The 23,143-nt window shown below is 39.7% G+C and overlaps 1 protein-coding gene and 1 long non-coding RNA gene across 2 annotated transcripts in view; one reads left to right on the top strand and one right to left on the bottom strand.

Moving 5' to 3' along the window:
* LOC139080530 (uncharacterized) overlaps nt 1–9,403 on the top strand; it is a 28,839-nt gene extending 19,436 nt beyond the window's left edge. The window contains exon 3 of the long non-coding RNA XR_011535101.1: nt 8,094–9,403. This is a non-coding gene — a long non-coding RNA (uncharacterized lncRNA). The remainder of the gene's footprint in view (nt 1–8,093) is intronic.
* Nucleotides 9,404–19,812: 10,409 nt separating this feature from the next.
* Nucleotides 19,813–23,143, bottom strand: part of PRTFDC1 (phosphoribosyl transferase domain containing 1) — an 83,304-nt gene continuing 79,973 nt past the window's right edge. Inside the window, exons 8-9 of the mRNA XM_070601550.1 lie at nt 22,296–22,372; nt 19,813–21,073 (exon numbers count right to left, since the gene is read on the bottom strand). Of these exons, the coding sequence (XP_070457651.1) occupies nt 21,026–21,073; nt 22,296–22,372 (125 nt within the window). The 3' untranslated portion in view covers nt 19,813–21,025. The remainder of the gene's footprint in view (nt 21,074–22,295; nt 22,373–23,143) is intronic.

Here is a 23,143-nt window from a genome sequence, read left to right as displayed (position 1 = left end):
GTTAGGCTGGTGGGGCGGGCGTCGCTGAGCATCGCATGTGCCTCACGACTGTTCAACACGTTGGGAGAGACTCAGAGGGGGTCAAATAGAGGCAGTGGGAGAGAACACGGCAGGCTGGGGGAAACGTCGCCAAGACGGAAATATATTCATGGAACTTTGGAACTGAAAGAGACTTTAGAGAGCGTTCAGCCACCTCCTCATTTTATAATTGTGGGGCCGAGGGGCAGGGAGGTGAAGAGTCCCAGCTAATCCCACTCAGGTGGTTCAAGACAGAGCCAGGAGGAAAAGGGGGTCTGCTCTCTCCACCTGTGTGAAAGAATAAACCTGGTTAGAACCATTTGCTAAGTGCTTACTGAAGACTGAAGGCTGTGCTAATTCATGTCTTGGGAGGGATGTGACAGGAAAGAAGTAGAAGATTTCTCCTGTCCTGAGGCTTACAATTTCCCTGGAAATACACACGATATACAAATGCAAACACTGATGGACTAATCTTGCCACTTCTTTCGTGAATCCAGCACACGTTAAGAATGTAGGAGATATGACTTCAAAAGATAATTGGGTTAGGATGGTGGTAACCCGGGCATGGTTTCCAGGAGTGCACCCTGTTCTGTATAGAGGTGGATAAGAGGGGTGTGAATTGGTAGAGAGAATGAAAACCATTCAGTGTTAGAAATAAATACGACTTGTGCCAAGGACAAAGGAGCACAGAGTGAGAGCCACGAACACAGGCGGCAAGCAAGTTCATTGGGCTGGCACGAAGAGTATGCATCAACAAGCAATGAGAAATGATGTCACGAAGAGAAACCAACTTTAAAAACATTCCTGTGATATCTTGAGGCAGCTAGCTGTCTGACGTTTGAGACACCGAGGAATCTGCCCTGGTTTGATACCTAAGGAACAAAACCAGTTGTAAGCAAAACAATGAAATTACACGTGTTGTTTCCCAGCACACCACATGAACAACCTCTAAATGGTCACAGTGCGGTTACAGAGCTGCATAAATCAGTCGCAAGGGGTGACGGGGCTTCTTCTATATTCTAGGCATATAGATGCTGGGCTCTGAAGATACGATGAACAAGACAGACTCAGCCCGCTCTGGGTGTGTGCTTTTACAGGTGTGTTCTGTCACAGCAGTTCCAGGAGAAAATCAGCACTCTTTATGTCATTCAGAATTAAGGAAGCCCAGCAATTCCCAGAAGCAGTAGATAAATAATCAATATGTTTCAAGGATGTTTAAATGAGTGAATAAAGACACTGGGTTTATTCTGCCCAGTCACCAACTCAAGCAGAGAAACAGACATCCATCTATGACTCTTCGCTCTGCTGGCCGGGAGCCAGTGCAGCAATACGGTTGTCTTCCTACGTCTTACCTCCATTTCTAGGTGTGCTCTCTCCCTAGAGGGATGCAAGGTTATTCTCTGATTATTGGGCTGTTCTTATTGTCGAGGCTGCTGGCTACCACTTTGTAAGACCGTTGGGGGGCAGCTTCAGCTGCGACTCATCTGGAGATGTCTCGGCAAAGGACTCCTGAAAGGACTGGATGACCCTGTGGGGAAAGCCTTGGTTATTCACCTTCATTGCCTCCTTCTTTTGATCAGTCAAGGACTAGGCATTTCCCTCAAGCTCTAAACTAGAACCGATCGGAAGGTTCTAAAGTACCTGGAAGGGCGGGTGGAACAAGGAAAGGGTTTAAATTTTAATAAGAATGATATCTTGTCTTTGTTGAAGCACAGACTGGACAGGACTCCCTCCTGTTGAAAGGGGGGCTGGTGGTGGGGAGAGGGGTGTTTCTGGATTAAAATAAGCCAGACCATCAAATCAGTTGATTTCAACTAAACCAATACAGTTAAATCAACATTTCTTGGGTATTTAGTATGTGTCTGAACCATTTCTAATAAGTCTGGAGCACTTTAATCTTCATCTCCAAAAATGCATTTCTTACCATCAGACACTTAAAGTTTAGAAATTGATATATTTAGAAACTGACATATACTTTTAGTCCTTTTTTTCTTTGTTGTCATTGTTTGGTTTTTCATTAACCCTTTTTCTCCCAGTGTCAGCTTGGCAATATCATGGAAAGCCAAGGACTTTAGGTCAAGGGACACGCTCTGTGGCCTGCCGTGTGGCCATCAGCAAGAAGACAACCCAGGGAACATTTGGCTATTGTCAAATGGAGGGTGTGGAAGGCAATGGGGCAGCTGAGGCTTCCCTTTTGCCTCTTTCCTCCTTTCTGTTCAGTCCCTGTGGCAGTTTGCAGGTTCACAGCTTGGGGTTTGTGTTAATCTGGGAGCACACAGTTCTGAAAACCATTGCTTTCTAGGACCCTCGTGGAGAATTGGAGAATTCTCTATGGAGAGCTCTGGTCCTAAAGGGAATATGGCAGGAATGGAGGGAGAAGGGAAGAAGGGAGCTCATCAGAGTTGTGGCTTCTCCTCCAAGGGAAGAAAGTGCCATTAGGGCTGCTCAATTAACCCCAACTTAAAGGGAGCTGGAGACAGCAAGGAGGTCATCCAGCCTGGGATATCCTACCCCCACATCTCTTTACCAAGACCTGGTCAACTGGGCATCAGGCTAGGAGGGATCTAGTTACTACATCACACAAGGTTTTCTGAACAAGTTTCAGACTAGAATAGGAAGGCTCTGGGCAAGAGGGGAAGGCACATGAAGAGAGTCAAAGAAAAGTCTGTGCTGGTCAGTGGATGATGAATCAGTTTTGGCCCCGCCATTTATCAGCTGTCTGCCTTTGGCAAACTATTTAACTTTTCGGGGCCTCAGTTTACTCATCAGGAAAATGAGGGAACTACGGAGAAGGCTCTGGAGGCAGACAGGTTTAAATTTTTTTGTCATTTTCTAGCTCTTGGACCCTGAGGAACTACTCACTTTTCTCTTGTGTAAAATAAGGGCAAATAATTACTACCTGCATCAAAGAGTTGTAAGAAGGAAATATGATAATATATGTTAAGTGTATCATACAGTGTCTAGCGTATGGTGTTCAATAAACGTCAGCAGTGTATATAATAGGAAGGGTGTGAGGATTAAGGAAATACATGCAAAGCACTTAATATCCTTCCTGACACATGGGGCTCCCTAATAAACTTAGGTATCATGTGACTTTGAGCAGCCAATAAATATTTGTTGAGCAAATGCCCAAAGGAGGGTTGTGTCTTTTCTAACTTTGAATCTCTGGCCCGTAGGCCTGGTGTATAGTAGAGTGTAGTGTATTACTTTCCTATTGCTGCTGTAACAAATTAGCACATATTTAGTGTCTTAAATTTGTTACCTTACAGTTTTGGAAGCCAAAGGTCCAAAATAGCTTTCACTAGGCTAAAATCAAGATGTTGGCAGAGCTGTGTTCCTTTTAGAGGCTCTAGGGGAAAACCCATTTCCTTGCCTTTTCTAGTCTCTAGACACGTCCTACATTTCTTGGCTCACACCTTCTTCCTCCATCTTCAGAGCCAGCAGTGGAACATCTTCGGATTTCTCTGTCTTTGCCTCTGACCCCTACTTTTGCCATTGCATCTCCTTCTCTGAGTCTGATTCTCCTTCCTCTCTCTTATAAGGACCCTTGTGATTACATGGGGCCCAGTGGGACAATCTGCCCATCTCAAGATCCTTAATGTAATCACAGCTGCAAAGTCCCCTTTGCCATGTAAGCAGCGTAATCACATGCTTTGGGGATTAGGGTGGATATCTTTGGGGGACCATTACTCTGTTGACCTCGGTAGGAGTGAATGAACGCCATGTTGCACATCAGCACGTCTTTCCAGAGCCTCTGCTCGCCACGTGACCTTGCCCAGTATGTCTCATATTGAACAACTCTGCCCTGGACCTAAAAAAATTCGAGGACATTTGACTTTACAATAGGCCTTTCTACATGCTAGTGGTTTAGCAGCCTTGCCTCAGAGAGAAGGGCAGTTCACGATGAAGGCAAACATCTCAGGCTCGCTCTTTTCCCCAAGTTCATTATAAGCGTCTTGATGCTCGCTATTGCCATAGGTTTACCTTTCTTTTTAACTAATTATGCATCATAGCCATACAATGAGGAGGGCTGTTTGTCTCTCCTGAGTTTATAGATGAGTAAAACAAGGCCTAGAGAGGACCCACTGGGGCTGGAATTACAGCTCTATGTTGTAGAAGTCAGAATTACTGTGGTTCTGAGTTTTTGCTTCAATATTCCACTTCTTTGCCTCCAACTAGAAGAAAGGAAGCTGTTAGGTCCTCATTGTTGACGTTGCAGCTTAGAGTTATGAGTAGATCAAAATTCTTTATTCCCCTCTCCGCTGGCACACTTTCTTTTTTTGGTGCCTGACTCGAAAGTCGCTGCCTTGTGTGTTTATGAACTTGTGCAGTTAAACTTGCAGAGGGACGCAGCACCTGTCCCATGGCTTTTCCTCTCAGTGTGACAATGATTTACCAAGTCGTTCTGGCTTCCTGATCAAAAACTGGAACTTCTTTAAGAGTTTTAATTATAGTCAGTTCAAAAATGGTTGCCAAAATAATTTGGACTTTAAAAAAAAGCCATCTGTTCAAATGAGAACAGCATCACAATTGTTCGAACCATAGTTTTGACTAAGGTAAGATCAAAAACTAAGATTTTGCATCTTTGTAACGAAATCAAGGTTCAGGAAAATATTACATGGTCATAGAAATATTCCGTAATTATTTAAAATATGTTGTGAGATGCAGGGACTGAGATGAAGCTGAAGGGAAAGCTCAGAGATGAAAGACAAGAAAAATGTCAGCATTAAGTATTTACTTAAGACTATATTTTTGTATGTTAAATATAATTGTGTTGCTCAGTACTAAGTGCCAAGAATTTTACACGTTATTCACAATAGCCAAGACTTGGAAGCAACTTAGGGGCCCATCAAGGGATGAATAGATAAAGAAGATGTAGTATATATACACAATGGAATACTACTTAGCCATAAAAAGGATTAATTCTTGCCATTTGTGACAACATGGATGGACCTTGAGGGTATTACGGTAAGTGAAATAAGTCAGAGGGAGAAAGTCAAATACTGTATTGATCTTACTCACAAATGGAAGATAAAAATAGTAACAAACAAACACATACAGACAGAGATTGGATTAGTGGTCACCAGAGGGGAAGGGGGGAGGGAGGAGGGCAAATGGGGTGATTAGGCACATGTGTGTGGTGGGGGGTTGTAATTAGTCTTTGGGTGGTGAATATGACGTAATCTACACAGAAATCAAAATATAATGATTTACATTTGAATTTTATATAACGTTATAAACCAGTTACCTCGAAAAAAAGAAAAATACCTTGCTTGAAGTGCTACCAAAAAAAAAATACTAAGTGCCAAGAATTTTACATATATTATCTCATTTAATCCTCACAATACTAGGAAGTAGGTATTGTCTCCATTTAACTGAAGCTCATACTTGTTTATGATTCACAGTTAGTAAACAGAAAATCTCGCCTCAAATACAGGCCTGCCTACCTCCAAACCTCTTGTGAACTCCTGCCTCCTATTAGTGTTACACTCTGAGAGACGGAGGAAGAGGGTCAGGTCAGCTCCCTCTTCTTAAATAGCAGTTCCAGAGAGAAATGATGTGTTGCTAACATAGACAGCAAGAGGTCCATCAGACGGCAGAGTGATTTCTAGTATATTTGCTACCGTTTGTGTCTAAGGAACATGAAGGACACCTCTTTCCCTATTAGCTTTTACACTTTAGGAAACAGATGAGGTCTGGAGGTTGCTGGGGCTGGGAAGAAGATGCCTTTGTTTGAGTAAGACAGGCTCAAGTGAGGTAGATGGGATGTCGTCTCAGAGCTGAAAGGATGACCTGCCCTCTATTAGTCATGACTGTCAAGCTTGGGCTTGAGCAGCAGTGGGTTCTGGAGGCAGGCACAAAGCCAGGAGCAGGCATGGAATACCAAGAAGCCTGGGGGCCTGAGGGGTGAGCTCAGGTCCAGAAGTCAGGTGAACAGACAGTGTCTCTGTGGGCCATGGCAAGGCGGACAGAAACCAGCTGATCAGTCAGGACCGACCTCAGCCCCTGAGCCACCAGCACCAAGCGGGCCCAGTCCAGAGGCCCTGCATGGAGCTCCCATCTTGGGATCTGTGCATGTGGGCTGGAGCTGTGTCACAGGATCAGCGTTCAAGGCCAGGGTAGATTCCTTGTGAGCAAGCTTGTACCACCCCGCCAAATATATTTTGGGAAATATCACACTTGAAAGAGGGCTAGTTTGTTTATTTCCAGAAATGATGAAAGAACCTGTGTAATTTATTAAAATCATGTCTCATTATATATCCAGCATTGAGGTGGTAATCAAGATTATCATTTAGAGAGTCATTTTCAAGACACTTCACTGATTTTTAAAGGGCCAATATCTAGGATATTAAAGAGCCATATTAAATGGACATGGATGGTTAAGGGTCAATGCCTAGTATATATTAATAATAAATATTTATTAAATGAGTGAATGGACCTGCATTAACACAAACAAAAGGCCTACATTCTTTGGAACTCTATAGAGAGGCCTATATAAACCCAAAGGAGCTAGGAACTACTACATAGGTGAAATGCTTAGTGTATTTGGAAAGTGTATTTTCCTTCCCACAAAAATGAAATTAGAGGCCGACGTCATGGCCTAACAGTTATGTTCATGTGCTCCACTTTGGTGGCCAGGGTTCATGGGTTCAGAACCCCGGCCTGGACCTACATTGCTCATCAGCCATGCTGTAGTGGTGCGCCACATACAAAATAGAAGAAGATTGGCACAGATGTTAGCTCAGGGCAAATCTTCCTCAGCAGAATAAAAAGGAATAAAAAGTTAAATTTAGGCCTAGGATTTAGGGATCTTGGATGTGGGTAGAAAATCTTTGATGAAGGTCACTTTCATCAGCCGCCTTCCTGCCTCTTATCTTCTTACAGACTCCAGTGCAGAAAGGGACTTATTCAGCTGCCTGAAGTCTGTGTGTACCAGCAGCAGGTTAGGAAACGAGTTAAATGCCAGATTATTGAATGTCGCGTGTGGGAGCATCTGAAACCGAGATTTTAGTCACTTTGACTCTGCCTTATACACCCACACAACAGAAATGGACCACAAGCACTGGCTGAGCACGAGAGAAAAGCAGAGAAGCTGGAAGAACACTAGAAGACAGTCTGGTATTTGTGCCACATACTCATTCTCTTCTTCCAAGTCCTTTCCTCTTTATCTAAAAATCCATCTCCCACCCCATTTGATGAGAATTAACCCTTCTCTGGGCGAGTGAGGGTATGAGCTAATCGCAAGTTGCAATACTGATTAAAGAAATACAGTGCACTATTTCTTTCAAATTGCAATTCTGAAAATCCTCCTGCCTGAAATCTAGAAACTTCTCAAACCCAGTCAGATGTTAACAGGTTAAATTATTTGACATCTTTGAAGCTAGTAAAGAAGAAATAAACGCATCTGTTATTTTTAGGACACTCAGAGACAAGAGCAGCTTTCCGTTCCTCTCTCACCACAGTGGGAAATTTTTAAGTAAAATACACTTTAGGAATTAAAAACCTGTCTGAGGAAACAGTAATTTTGTATTTACTTATTTATAATTGTGGTAAAAACCACGTCACAAAATTTACCATCTTAACCATTGTTAAGTGCACAGTTCAGTGGCATGAAGTACATTTACATTGTCATGTAAGTGTCACCACCATCCATTTCCAGAATTCTTTCCATGATGCAAAACTGAAACTCTGTGCCCATTAAATAATTACTCCCCATCACCCACTCTCCCCAGCCCCTGGGAACCACCATTCTACTTTTTGTCTCTGTGAATTTGACTCCTCTAGCTACCTCAAATGTATAGAATGACACATTATTTGTCTTTTTGTGACAGGTTTATTTCGTTTAGCACAATGTCCTCAAGACTCATCTACATTGTAGCATGTGACAGAATTTCCTTCCTTTTTAAGGCTGAATAATATTCCATTGTACGGATGTACCACATTTTGTTTGTCCATTCATCCATCAATGGGCAATTGGGTGGCTTCCACCCCTTGGCTATTGTGAATAGTGCTGCTATGAACGTATGTGTGCAAGGAAAGAATAGTTTGTTAACCTGGGGTATTATTTTGCTCAGAGAAGAATGAGTGGATTGAAGATCTTGATAAGAGGAGAGGGGAGATACTGGTGACCCTTCGAAACATCACCAACATTTGAAACTATGCCAAGACCTTAAACAACTTTGCTGTAAGCATCTCTAAGTGTATGTACCAGTTTCTCTTCAAAATAAATGATTTTAAATCAAATTGTTTTCTTCTTGGGCTTGATGACAGTATTTAGTCTTTAATGAAATATTCAGGAATAAAGACTGAAAGAAGAAGTAGAAATGTTACATTTACTAAAACCCTCCAAACCACCAAATATTCAAGTGAACCCTCCGTTTGTTAGGAAGCTAGCCTAGTTCCATGAGAAGGGAAAGTATAAAATAGCTTTTGTGGAACATCTTGTCTATAATCACTGTTAATCTATATTGATATCAACATCTTTTTTCCTAAAATTCATTTTGACACTGTTAAGTATCTGGAGTCAATTATTATCTCATTGTCTGCCCAGTTTGATTACAGTGTATTTTTTAAGGCCTGGAGTATTTTTTTTTCCCAGCAAAATGGAAATGCAAACAGATGGAGAGTAGATAACTTGAGCTAATGTTATTCTTTTTCTGCCTGAGGAAACAATAGTAGAAAACTTTATAAGGCTCTTATTTAAGTGAATATAATTCTTGTTGCAGACAACAAGCCTTTTTCCCTATTGCCATTTCAAGGATTAATGAAAAGCTAGACCAAGGCAGGAACATATTAAAATCCAGGGACAAGTTTCAAGAACTTTTAGTGGTATGAATATCATGCATAGTTTATCTCTGTCTGAAAGACTCTGAGTCAGAAAGGATGTGAAAACATCTGGGTAGGAAAAAAAAAGTGTATTCAGAGAGACATTTTGCACTATCTGATTCTTATCTTCTTTTTAGTGGTTATCAAAGAGACTAAAAGGATTTCATAATATAAAATCCTCTAAAAGAAATACCATTGTGCATGAGAAGTGTATAAGATTGATACTTTTGCTTTCTTTTCATTCATTCACAATTATTTCTCATTTTCTTTTTTCAAGGTTTCTTTTTTCAAGAACAAATTAGTAGAAGAGATTTAGGAACCAATCATAAAATTTATTTTGCAATATTAGACCAAATTTCTGCACGTGTTAATCTTTAGGAAAAAACATTAAGATGCTGGTGTTAGACTACATGAAGAGAGCAACTTGGAGAAAAATGGAAGTCTGCCAATTGCAGAAACACGGTGTCCAGAAAAATCACTGATTGTAAAGAACATCCTCTCTTCTTATATAAGCTACCAGATGTTGTTGAATTGAACTTAAAAGAGAAAAAAATAAAAACCTGATGAGTCATAGGGTGCAACCACAGCTAAGCAAAGTTTAGCAGATCTTTTAATTAAAGCACATTGTGGTATGTGTAATAAACAATGTTGTGAAATGAAAAAATTTTAAATTCTGTACCGAACGGAAATTTAAATATAAGTCTTCAAAATGCTATTTAAGCCATAATGATATTGAAAATGGTCCAATTTGAATGATACTAAAAATAGATGCCATTTAAGTGGACAGAGGTTAAATACATAATGTGTGATTAAAAAACTACATTAGGGCCAATCAATTTAAAAATGTCTTGGGAAACATTTGCCTTTGATAATCCTGAGGATGCCTTTGTTTATCCAGTGTGTGCTGACATGCAGAAGCTCATTGGCATTGATATTTTAAATGCAAGAAAAATGTCTTTTACACTCACCCATTTAGAAAATCTTAATATCTTCATATAGTTGAAAAGACTTTGAAAGTTCTGGGCCATCTCGTCTATGACCCTCCACTTGCACCCCCAAAAGCACATTTTGGAGAAATCTGTTTTTTGTGTTAATGTCAAAGTTTAGTACTATAGTGTCTGACCAGACAGAGAATTGAGGAAATGTCCTCCTTATATCAGAATACATCAGGTGCCACTTCAGGCCAGGCCTTCTCTTCTATTCCAATGGAAAGTAAGAACCCTTGGATTTGATCTGCAAGAGTGAAGGTTCAGCCCTTCACCTCCTGCACATTTAAATTAGATGCTGACAGCCCCAACCCTCCACCTTGACCCTAGGTTTCTCTCTAAGCTCCTCTATTCTGTCCTTAGAGCCCTAATATCACTTTTCTTCATTGCAATTTACTACTCTCCCCTCATCCTCTACATTGCTTTTAAAGCTTATTTCCAGGACTAGTGCTGGTACTCTAGAAAGAGTCAAATGAGTTCTTAGGTCCACAAGACAAAATAGCTTTATTAGCCTGACTTCAGGCAACTGAAGCTGCATATCTGAGGGTTACTGTAAATATTCAAGAAGAACATGGTTACCCTTCAACCTTGTTCCCAACATGGCCACAGATGAAAAGAAGTTAATCCACACATTGTTATGAGCTTGTTAATTTGCTGTTTTCTTGTGTAACCTGAGGAGTGACTCAAGGGTCACAAGGATTTATGAGCTTGTTTTGCAGAAGAAAAAGAATGCCTTCAAGAAGTTAGGACCACCAGATAACCAGCCCTCAGCTGCCACTGACCCCAGGATTCCGGTTGCCCAAGGGCTTATCTGGAGTGAAAGAAAGAGGGACTTCCCCTTAGTTTCTCCAAAGCTCCTCCCAAGGCCCTTAGCACTATAAAGACCCCCTGCTTTCTTCTTTGTTAAGGTGGATTTGAGAGAACCTATCCTCCTGCCTTCTCATTTTGGCCGAATAAAGCTTTCTCTACCTCCAAGTACTGGGTGTCTCATTAATTGGCTTACCATACATCCGGCACATGAATTTGAGATTAAGAGGTTTGGTATCACAATCAACAAATATTTATCAATGCCTATTGTGACCCAATCATTGTGTAGGCACTGGTGACAAAGATGAAATGACACAGTTCCTGCTCTTTCTGTCATTTATGCAGCTGTCTCCAGAGTTGGATGTTCATATCTCGCGATAGATACACATGATTCATGAGGGTGGGTAGAAAATACTAAAACTTCTATTTATGCTTTTTAATTTAAATCTGAAAATAAGAAACTAAGCCTTATTAACATCTGGACTGCCATGCGAGGTCTCACTTGACCCATATGTCAGATGTCACATGTCAGGTACAGTGTTTAAAATACCTGGAGCCTGTAATGTTAAAGGATTGACAATGCAATATGCATGTCACACATAATATGTTTCTAATTAAATTTCCTTGGGATTGCGTTACCTAGTTTTATTTTCTCTAACAGCTTTATTGACGTATAATCAATATGCAATAAACTACCCATACTTAAAGTATACAATTTGATCAATTTTAGCATATGTGTATACTTGTGAAAATGTCATTGAAATCAAGATAATTCAACACCGACAAAATTTCTTCCTGCCCCTTTGTAATCCTCTCCTCTTACTCCTCCCTGCCTTTGCTCTCCCATCTCCTGTCCTCAGGCAACCACTGACCTACTTTCTGTCACTCTACATTGCTTTGCATTTCCTAGAATTTTATGTAAATGGAATCACACAGTATATTCCCTTTTTTGTCTGGCTTTTTTCACTCAGCATAATTATTTTGAGATTCATCCATGTTTTAACATGTATCAATAGTTCATTCTTTTTTATTGCTGAGTGGTGTTCTATTGTATGGATATATCACAATTCCTTTATCTATTCACCTATTGATGGACATTTGAAATGTTTCCAGTTTTAGCTATTACTGTACTAATAAAGCTGCTATGAATATTCTTGTGCTTTTTTCTAAATATGTACTTTCATTTTCTAGGAGTGGAATGGCTGGATCATACGGTAAGTGTGTATTTCACTTTTGAAGAAACAACTAAACTGGTTTCCACAGTGTTTGTATCATTTTAGATCCCCACCAGCAGTGTATGAGAACAATTCCTCCAAAGCCATGACAATACTTGGTATGGTCAGTTTTTAAAATTTTATCTATACTGATAGGTCTGTAGTATTATCTCATTGTGGTTTTAATTTGCATTTCCATGACGACTAGTGATGTTGAGCATCCTTTCATGTGTTTATTTGCCATGTGTATATATTTTTTGGTAGAGTAATTATTCAAATACTTGGCCCATTTTAAAAATTGGGTCATTTGTTTTCTTATGATTGAGTTTTGAGAGTTCTTTATATATTTTAGATAAAGTCTTTTATCACATATGTGATTTGCAAATATTTTCTGCCAGTCTGCAGCTTTTTCCATTCTTCTAACAGTGTCTTTTGAAGAGCAAAAATGTATCATTTTGAGAAAGTCTAATTGATTAATTTGTTCTTTTATGTATCCTACTTTTGGTGTTTTATCTAAGAAATCTTTGCCTAAGCAAGATCACAAAGGTCTTTGTCTAGAAGTTTTATAGTTTTAGGTTCTACATATGGGTCTATGATCAATTTTGAGTTTATTTACATGGTGTGCAGTATGAATCAAAGTTCGTATTTTTGCATATACAAGTTATTTCAGTACCAAATGCTATATTGGTTTTACTGAATTGCCTTTGCACCTTTGCTGAAACTCAATTGTTGATGTGTAGGTTGGTTTATTTATAAACTCTTTATTGTGTTCTATTGATCTATCTTTCTATATTTATACCAATACTATGCTGTCTTAATCACTGTATATTTATAATAAGTTGATATCAGATAGTGTTAATCTGCAACATTTTTCTTTTTCAGAGTTGTTTTGGCTATTCTAGGTCCTTGGATTTTCATATGAATTTTTGATTCAGTTTTTAAAATTTCTGCAAACAAAAAAAAGCTTGCTGGAACGTTGTTTGAGACTATGTTGAATTTATAGAGTAATATGGGGAGAACTAACATTTTAGCAATATTGTATCTTCTGACCCTAGAACACAATAAATATACTTCTCTATTTGTTCAGAACTTCTTTAATCTCTCTCAGCACTTTTTGTAGTTTTTAGTGTACAAGGCTTTTACGTCTTTTCTCAGGCTTATCCTTAAGTATTTAATATTAATTGATATTATTGTATTTTTTTTTTCAGGAAGATTAGCCCTGAGCTAACATCTGCCACCAGTCCTCCTCTTTTTGCTGAGGAAGGCTGGCCCTGAGCTAACATCCGCACCCATCTCCCTTTACTTTATACGTAGGACGCCTACCACAGCATGGCTTGCCAAGCGCTGCCATGTCCGCAGCTGGGATCCGAATCGGCGAACGCCGGGCTGCTGAAGCAGAACGTGCACTCTTAACCTCTGCGCCACCTGGCTGGCCCCAATTGATATTATTGTAAAGGGTATATTTTAAATCTCCATTTCTGATTGTTGTTGCTGGTATATACATTTGATTTTTGTATATTGATCTTGTAAATTACAATCTTATTAAACGTACCTATTAGTCCCACTAGCTTTTTGGTAGTTCCCATCAGATTTTCTGCATAGATGATATAAAATGGCAGAAATTAAGTCCTTATATCCCAGTAATCATAATAAATATGATTTAAATATAAATATATAAATCATAAATAAATATAAATAAATATAAGTCATAATAAATGTACTTAGAGTGAAATCTGTAACTTTAAAGACATTTATCAGGAAATAAAAGGGTCAAAACCCAAAAAACTAATAACTCAAGTAGTGACTTTTTTTACAAAAAAATAGAGCAATATAAGAACAGAAATAAATGAAGTAGAGCATAAAAGAATAAAGAAGTATCTTATGTCAGATTTCTTAGAACAGAGATTGGCAATCTTTTTCTGTAAAAGGCTAGCTAGTAAATATTTTTGGGTTGTCAGGCCACAGAAAGTGTCTATGTATATTTTTCTTCCTTTTTCTTTCTCTCTCCCCTCCTTCCTTCCTTCTTTCTTTCTTCTTCTTCCTTTCTTTCTTTTTCTTGCTCTCTTTCTTTTTCTTTCTTCCTTCTCTCTTTCTTCTTCCTCTTTCTCTCATTCTCTCTTTCTTTCCTTCCTCCCTCCCTCGCTCCTCACCTGCCTCCCTTCCATTCATCCATCCAACCTTCCTTCCTTCTCTCCTTCTTTCTTTCCTTCTTAACCCTATACAAATGAAAAAACACTCTTAGCTTGCAGGCCATATAAAGACAGGTTGTGGGTTGAATTTGACCCGTGGGTTGTACTTTGCCCACCCCTGTTCTACAAGCAGAGCAGCAGAAAATGGTTCTGGCACACTAAGTTTTTGGTGTTGTATTGAGTGAGTGTTCTGAGGAGTGAAAGAGTGATGGAAGCAGGCCGGGACAGGAGAAGCTAAGCAAGGATGTGGAGAGCTTCAGCCTGATCCCACAGGGAGTTCTGGAGCATGAATTGTACCACACAGAGTCCCACTTGGCCTTTCGTGGTGCTCTCATGTCTGTATGTCACTGGCCGTGACTACCTGGGGGAAGTTGTATGTCTCTAGGAAGCAGAGAAGGGGCAACCATGTGCTGTAGCAGCCCATACTCACAGAATCTGCAGGATGGGTACATTAGCCTGGAAAAGAAGATCCATTAGAAGAAGATTAACAAAACAAAAGGGATTTCTTAAAAAAAGAAAAAGGGTATTAGAAGCAAATAAAGTATGGAACGAAAAGAAAAAATGACTATACACATTGAGATTTTAAAAAGTAATAAAAATTTCAATATAGAGAGAATTCTTATCTTATTCAAGTTGTTCCAGAAAATAGAAAAGAAGTAAAAGTTGATCTCTCTTTCTGAGGTTAGAATAATCCTGATTCTAAAACCAAATAAGGATAACAGAAGAAAAAAGTTTCATTTCACATTTGAATGTAGATGCACAAAAATAGTAGCTAATGGAATCCAGTTGTATAAGTACCCAGAGGTCACTGGGTGCAGCCAAAAGTTCCAGCCCTAATCACTTGGTCTTTCCGGTGACCAGTCCCATCCTGAGGCTGTCTGGGGGTCCCACTCTAAGTTACCTCATTAGCATAAACTCAGGTATGATCAAAAGAGCCTTGTTGTGGGGCCTGCCCTGTGGCCAAGTTGTTAAGCCCACCTGCTCTGCTTAGGCAGCCCAGGGTTCGGATCCTGGGCACAGACTTACACACTGCTCATCAAGCCATGCTATGGCGGCGTCCCACATAGAAGAATTAGAATGACTTACAACTAGGATATAAAACAATGTACTGGGGTTTCGGGGAGAAAAAAACCAAAAGAGGAAGACTGGCAACAGATGTTAGCTCAGGACCAATCTAAAAAAACCAAAAAACCAAAACTTGTTACATTACAAAAAAAATAGACTTGTTATGAATAACAAAAGATACTCCTATCACTTTGCAAATTCCAAAGGTTTAGGAGTTCTGTGCCAAGAACCAGGGACAGAGACCAAATATATTTCTTATTATAACACACCACTACTTCTTACCCTCATCTGATTGTCATGTATACGTCTGTGGACAAACTTTCTACAGTGTCCATAAACTTAGTCCTGTGTACTGAGTCCTGACTTAGCAGTCCAATAGCATTGGTTCAATTTCTGGCTTTGAACAAAGCTGTGTGATCCCATGTAAGTGATTTAATCTCTTGGATGCTCATTTCCTTATCTCTAAAATGGAGATACCAATTCCTGCCTCTGAGTTTTGTGCTAAATATTAAATTGAGTTGTTGTCACGTTTTTGTATAGTGCATGATCCATTGTAGCTGCAGCCAACTCTTTCATCAAATGTCAACATACTCGATGCCTGGGCGTGTCTTTCACAATATGCTTTGTTGTGTTCATGATAGATCCTTTTGAATATAACTATCAGGATGTGTGCAGTCACCCAGTAGCTATGTAGTGTAAATCATTTTCTCAGGCTATTGATGAATATTCTTCATGTGGCAGCCTTGTTAAAATAAAGATAAGACAAATTACATCAATTTCTTTTTCCAGTCAACCAACTCTGTCATTAGATATTCAGAGAATAGATAAATCAGACAGAACAGTTTTTATTGTAAAGCTGTGTTGGTTATTACTCAGTAATCTGTTGTTTAAAAATGTTTGTTGATTGATTTGGTGAGTACCGTTTCCAGTGTAATATTATTTATAGACAGGATGCAATTCACCTAGTTACATTTATTTTGTTTTAAGGAGCCTCACCCTGGATTATTTTCTTAGCCAAATTATTATGTGATTTCTTCAGATACATATGGAACTACTTCTAAAATGTCAATATGAATTTATATTTATAGAATGTTTGGTAAGTAAAAACTATTTTACTATGTTTTTTATATTTCAAACTTAAGCACCTTAATAGAAATAAAACTACTTTTTCAAAGTCTTCTTAATCTGTTCCAAACACTACTAGGAGGAAAACATGTATTTCTATCTTTGTAATCAAGGTGTGCTACTGACTGGTGTTCTTTGTATCATCTTACACTTTGCCAAGCGGCTAGGTAGTCTTCTGTAATTCTTAAAAGTCTATGCAAGCAGGCATATCTTCAATTTATGCATTATGACCACTGAATAATCAACTCCTTCAGTAATCTTATTAGTAGGAAAAGTGCAGGGCACATAACCTTTCTGTGGGAGATTTCATCTTCAGTTTTTTGAAGACGGCCATGGCATTCTAGATCCCATCCCACTTGATCTTCTCACAATATGACACTGCTGTTCTTCCACTGAGTGGTGGCAGTCTATGTTCCCTCCCCTTGAACACAAACAAATCTCTGTATTTGCCTTGACTCACAGAATCTGGTGGAAGCGAGCATGTGATGTAAGAGGCAATATGGCTTCCACCTGCTTTTCTCTGTCTCTGGCTGAGCTTGCCTTTGGAACCCAGCTGCCATGTTGTGAGGAAACCCAAACCACATGGAGAGACCACACAGAAGCATTCCAACTGACAGCCTCAGCCAAAGTTCCAGCTAACAGCCAACATCAACCATTAGACGAGCCTTCAGATCAGAGCTACCCATAGAAGTTTCTGTGATCATGGACATTTTTTATGTTTGTGCTGTCTAATATGGTAGCTTACTACCATGTGAGGCTACTGAGCAATTGTAACATAGTTAGTGTGAATGAGGAAGTGAATTTTAAATTATTTAACTTTAGTTAACTTTAAATAACTACATGTGGCTAATGGCTGCCACATTGGACAGTTTAGTTTCACTTGGTTGTCAATCCTCAGCCTTTGAGTCTTTCAGCTGAGACAACAGACATGGAGCAGAAAAAGCCACCTCCACTGTGCCCTCTCCATACTCCTAACTCTTGTGAGCCATGAGACATAAGTAATTATTGTTGGTTTAAGCTCCTCAGTTTTGGGATAACTTGTTACACAGCAATCAATAATGAATACTCTCTTTCTACTGTTTGTTTGTTGTATGCAGCAAATAAAAATGCACATGTCTCTCCCATCTTTTAAAAATCCTCTAGCTATGGTTACGTATCTCTTCTCTTCACAGCCAGGTTTCTTGAATGAGTCATCTACACTTACCATCCTCACTCACAGCTTATTCACTAGTCAACACCCACTAGGCTCTGGATAGAAATGAGGTGACAGCGACATTAGTTCAGCTATATTTCTCCTACTAGGAAAATGCAAGACTTCAGCATTCCACCCTGTCTTCATGTTCTCCCCTATTTATTTCTGAGCAAAGCCCACACTGGCAGAAAAAGCCCCCTCTCCTGGCTGAGAAATTGCAGAAAAACACATCTTTTTTGAGTGGACTAGAAAAAGACACCCCTTTTAGAAAAAGGCACTCCTTCCTGAGGGCTAATGCAGTCCTCAGCCAGGGTCCACGGCTTGGCAAGTGCAGTTCAGCCCTCACTTGCTCCCGTCAGGCGTCCTTGCACAGGGCACCAGCTGCATAGGCTGTACAACTGCACACAGTAGCTGTGTTTCTGAGATGCTCAGAGCTTTTGCACAGGCCTCCATCGACATTCCTTTCATGGTCCCTTGAGGATGCCTGGGATCCATGAAGCCTCTGGAAGGTGGCATCTTGTGAAACACCCTGGATGTGGACACCCTTTCCAGTGCTCCCCAAATTGCAGAACGCTTGGGATCCTAAAATGGAGCTGCTTCCCCACTTCTCCACATGCTAAAGCTAAGCCACGATTTTCAATGAAATGGGGAGAATGGCCTGTCTGCCCTGCTGTGTGGCATGAAGGCGACCATGAAAACTGCTCTTTCAGCTGCGTCTCTGTCTACTTCTCTCCGCAGGGTTCAGAACAAATCACAGGGTATGACTGGGGCCAAGAAACAATGCAGCCCTCTCCACGTACCCCCTTTCCTTTCTCTGCTCACCTCCCAGCATCAACGTGCCAATCTCCCTTCCACAATCCCCTTTTTCCCTTCATGAAACTAGGCTGCCCGCCAGTCCTCAAGCGTCGTCAGGGGATCCAAAGGAACTTGATGATACCAAAGTGAGGAAAACTCCCAAGTGCTATTTTTGCCCAAATTAGCCAGACATCTGGGTGGAGAGTGTGGTTTAGGGTTTCAATTTCCTAGAACATGCTACCTCTATTACAAAAGTGAGGACATATTTCCATGACACTAGGTTTCTAGAAGTGGGATAGATTATCTACTTTCTCCATTGGGAAAACACAAGTTCCCTCCATGCGAGGCTGAGGAAATGTCTGCTTGTGCTCTGAAAGGCTGTTTTCACAGCCCCAGAAGGCCTGAGACATGGCAAACGATGTTATATCCAACGACATCCAAAGATTAAATGAGGTACATCAGGAAGCGTCTATTTGCAGCTCACATTGGGGTATGTGGTTCAATATGTGATACATTCCGGTCCACTAAGAAAAGCCAATTTATAATGAGGGGCTCTAATTAGTTTGCAAGATCCCAAAGTATTACTAATTATGTTACTGTATTATTGTAGTAAAAGTATTGCTAATTATTGTAACTGAATCCAAATTTTTCCAATGAAGTACACCACATGTTTTTTCCCCCTACTAATGAACTTTGGAACACGAAATTAATAAATACATTAATTGTTAATCAGGCAATAAGCTCTTGCATTTTTGGTCTAGGTTGAATAAATTCGGTGGAATTAGATAGACTAGAGTTTTGCAACAGAAAAGGAAATGCTATTTTTCCCAAGATGACGTTCTTGGCTATCACTGTCAAATTATTGTCTGATAGGAAAAAATTGCAGGAATGATTGAATGTACATTTAATGGATTTTTGTTTTTCAGCATTAACTCCCACAAGTTCTTCTCAAAAGCTTTCTGAAGTAGAGCAATTTCCTTTCCAATTTGACTAAAACATACAGGCCTCAAAAATGATATCAATGTTTACTAAAATTCAACATTTTTAAGAAAATATTTTAATAATACGTACTTTATGGATAATTTTATACTTAAAATCAAATGTGTCTGGATTTTCTCTAGGTCCTCCGATATAAATGTAGCATAGTAGAAAATTATGTTTAGAGCATTAATTTTGACAGTTCAAGAAACTGGCCAGCTAGACGGAATTATCAATCATAACCTGGACGTGGAGTCTTCAATGGAAAAAAGTTAGAAGGAATTCCCTTTGCTGGTTTCCCCCTTGGGACATCTGGGTGTGGTTTATTTTCTTCTCTGACTGGGACAAAGATATGCAGGAAAATCTTCTTTTACAATTAAAATTCCTTGTTCTTACAAACAAGCTTAAGGAGGAAAAAAAAAGAAAAGTGCCAGATCAAGCCCAACTTAATCGTTTGCTTATACTGGTGTATATATTGGATTTTTTCCAGGTTAACAAAAATAAAACCACAGGAAAGATATATGCAGTAGTATATTTAAGCTACTGGCTCACACACATTTTAATGGCTGAAAGTATATAAAAAATACGGAGGCGGAAGAAAAAACAGTAAGCAGTTATGAAACATAACAAGGTTTGTTATTCTTTATTACTTTAAAGGAAGCTAGAACCTGATAACAATATGCCACATATGGTTCAGAACCAAACGAGAGCTGCTTAGTTATTTATTTTGCATTTGTTCTTTTCAGGAAGTGAAAAAAACAGCTTTATTGGCACTTGAGTTTATTTTCAATTAGAATCCTCACAAATCAGAAAACATCTCATAAAACAGTGAAGATGGAAAAAATGTTATGCAGAAAAAACTTTAAGTCAGCTTGTTTTCTATAGTGGTTTGGATTGTGTGATCGATTTTATCAGGCCACCTGAAAAAATAATTCAACCTCTGCATTAACCTTTAGGATAATACATAATAGTGTCTTGTCCTATGATGGAAGTAAGAGGAAAAATTTATACTCGCTTAGTTTTGAGCACTGAAAACACTTTCCCCTCCCCGCCAATTCTGCCATTTGCTCATGTCCCACATGAATAAAAGGATGCTGCTTAGAAACCGGGGCCTTGCTGCCATTGTATTTTTCTAATTAAAATTCACAGTATTAAACACAGTTGAGTACATCCATGCATACATGACATACCGTTATCACATACCGGAAGCTCCAATCAATGGCACTGAGCGCAGGCTCATTTCATAACATCATTAAGATTCATTGTACGCTGCGGTTCAGAAAGGCTTTGTCAAAGCAGATAATAACGGCCTGTCAGAAACACGCAAACAGAAATTTATATTAAATTGTCCTTTCCCTCCTTTTTTAGTATGGGAATCTAGTTGCATTCCCAGTAGATGGGTTCAGAGCTTCACTTAAAAGGCTTCTAGGTTCTTAAGATTGCAAAATATTACCAAAATAGAGTGTAAAAAAAAAATTAAGTAAAAAATGTTTGAGTAACTAGGTGGGGTACAGTAATCAAGCATGATGACTGTATCAAAACAAAAGAAGGTATAGCTCAGGAGGGTGAAGGTGGCAGAACCCATGAGTCACAAGGCGGAGTGTATGATTTGGAACAAGTCACAGAAAAGCACTGCTTTCTTTTCCTTAAGAACCTTTGTTACTCTTTATGTTATAATCTCAGAAAAGAAAGCCCTCTCATTAAGACAGTTTTTTCTTTTATTTCCTGCTGAGTGAAGAGGCCTGGGGAGACAAACTTTAGATGCTGGCTTCCTGAGTGTAGCTGTAAGGCTGACGCGATCTGGAGATTCGACGGTGAGAAGTGACTTCCTCAGACTCGATACTTTTCCTTGCCGTGTTCACTGATCACGCATATGTGCTACAACAGGAAAGGATTTAAATGCTTCAGTTTCTTAACAAAATATGAGGTGCAGAAAATGTGATGCAGCAATAATAGCTTGGTTATTGTTCTTGTACTTGGTTGTACTTGTTCATTTAAATATATATGTATGCATTTATATGTGTATGTGCATACATTTGAACACATGCACATATATGTATGTAAAATCTAAAGAGATCCATTCAAATGCTTAACAAAAGTTTCCTCGTTGTTTCAGTTTTGAGTTCTTTTCTGAATTTGGCTCCCTAGGTCTGTAACAATGAGAAATGCTGAGGGGGCAGTATGGTTAGCCATGGTGGAGACAGAAATGTCCTACCGGTACAATTACAACCTCAAGGGCGAATGGAGAACTATGGTAAACACAATATTGACTCTTACCCGACCCCTGTCGGGTAGCAAGAAATGAGTCAGGAATATTTTGATTGCAAGCGACAGAAACGGAGTCAGGCTAACATAAGCAAAAAAGCGGGGGTTATTGGAAGGATACTGGGGTAGCTCACAGAAGCGAAGGAAGAGCTGAGCAACGAAGCAACTGGAAAGCAGGAACGGGGTAAGTCCAGACGTCAGTCCCTGGTGCTTGTGGGTGCTGTCTCTGGGGCACTGCGATTACAGGGGCTAAGCCCCAAAACCTTTGGTCTCTGTGACTTTTGTTTTTAGTTTCTAATTCTTAAGAGAGAGAGAGAGAGACTGATTGGTCCGCTTTGGGTAAGATGCCTACCTCTGGGTCATTCAGCATTTGTCAGGGTCACACAGCTGGGGGTCTATACTGGGGGTCCATGTCTATATGTTGAAACTATCTCCCCCAAAGGGCGATAGTTATGAGCTGCATGCCACTGTCATTGGTACCTGCTAGATTTCAAGCACTGACACAAAACAGTTTATAGAACATCGATTATTATTATGTTTGGGTGGGCATAGTCAGTGACTATGGGGAAAAATCAATATCAAGCCATAATTCTGGTTTTGCTTCCTTATTTCTTTACTACAAAAAAGATACTCATAATTGCTTCCATTGCCCTAATACCTTTGCAGAGTAGTGGTGGGAATTGAGATTATGAATGCAAAGTGCCCAGAATATTCTTGAGACAGAAGATACTCAATAAGCAGCAGCTATCATTACTACTATCTCAATAATTGGTTAAATTTATGTCACTGTTAAGTTCTTGTGAAAAGGGAGTAGGGATCGGCACGCGAGACTTACATTCAGATCTCGGAAGTATTCATTGTAGCCCAAGGCGTAACCCACCACAAATAAGTTTGGAATCTCAAATCCAGCATCTGAGTAGGGAGACAGAAAAAAAAGAAACGAAATGTAGATAACACAAGTATAAAGCCACCACATGCTATTGTTGGCACTTAAACTGGGAGGACCTTGCATTTAGGTAGGAGCAAGCGAGAAAAGTGGTAACCAATGTATAGGATGAGTCCAATAGAACCTGGACCAGAGGAGACAAGACAAACAAGCAAACACACAGTGAAGAATGGCTGCGTTCCTGCTATATAGACAGCACTGAGAAAGGGCTCTGGCAACCCAGGAGATAACAAGAAGTATGCACTCGTTAGTCATGTAGCCCTCTGGTTCCAAACCAAGAAGCATCCCACGACATAATGCCAAAGGAAATGCTTTGAAAAGCACAAGGCACAGTTCACACAGAACATATTACAAGACGGCAATATGTGAGCAGGTGCACAGGCTGTTGCAACAAGGAAGCCATCCTCCCACTGGACTCAGTGTCCTCGGCTGGATAAAGGGCTGGAAAGCGAAACCTGGCCAATAAGATGAAAGGAAATGGGATTGCTCGGCTTGAGGAAGAGAATCCTAAGGGTTATTCTAATGCTAGTCTTTGAGTCTACAGTGCAGATGATCTTAATTAGGTCTTTATCTCTGTTGAGGGCAGAATGAGAGGAAACGGATTTAAATGCAGTATGAGATACTTAGGTCAAGCAAAAGAAGAATTTATTGAAAAGGATCTTTCAGGAACAGACAATAACTGTTCTTCTTCAGAGGTCTTGAAACAGGATAAATGTGCCTATAGTCCAATGATTTTT

Source organism: Equus przewalskii, chromosome 30 (genome assembly GCF_037783145.1).
Source record: "Equus przewalskii isolate Varuska chromosome 30, EquPr2, whole genome shotgun sequence".
NCBI classification, from domain to species: domain Eukaryota; kingdom Metazoa; phylum Chordata; class Mammalia; order Perissodactyla; family Equidae; genus Equus; species Equus przewalskii.
The sequence above is the reverse complement of the archived record's forward strand: the minus strand, read 5'-3'. Positions and strand labels throughout refer to the sequence as shown.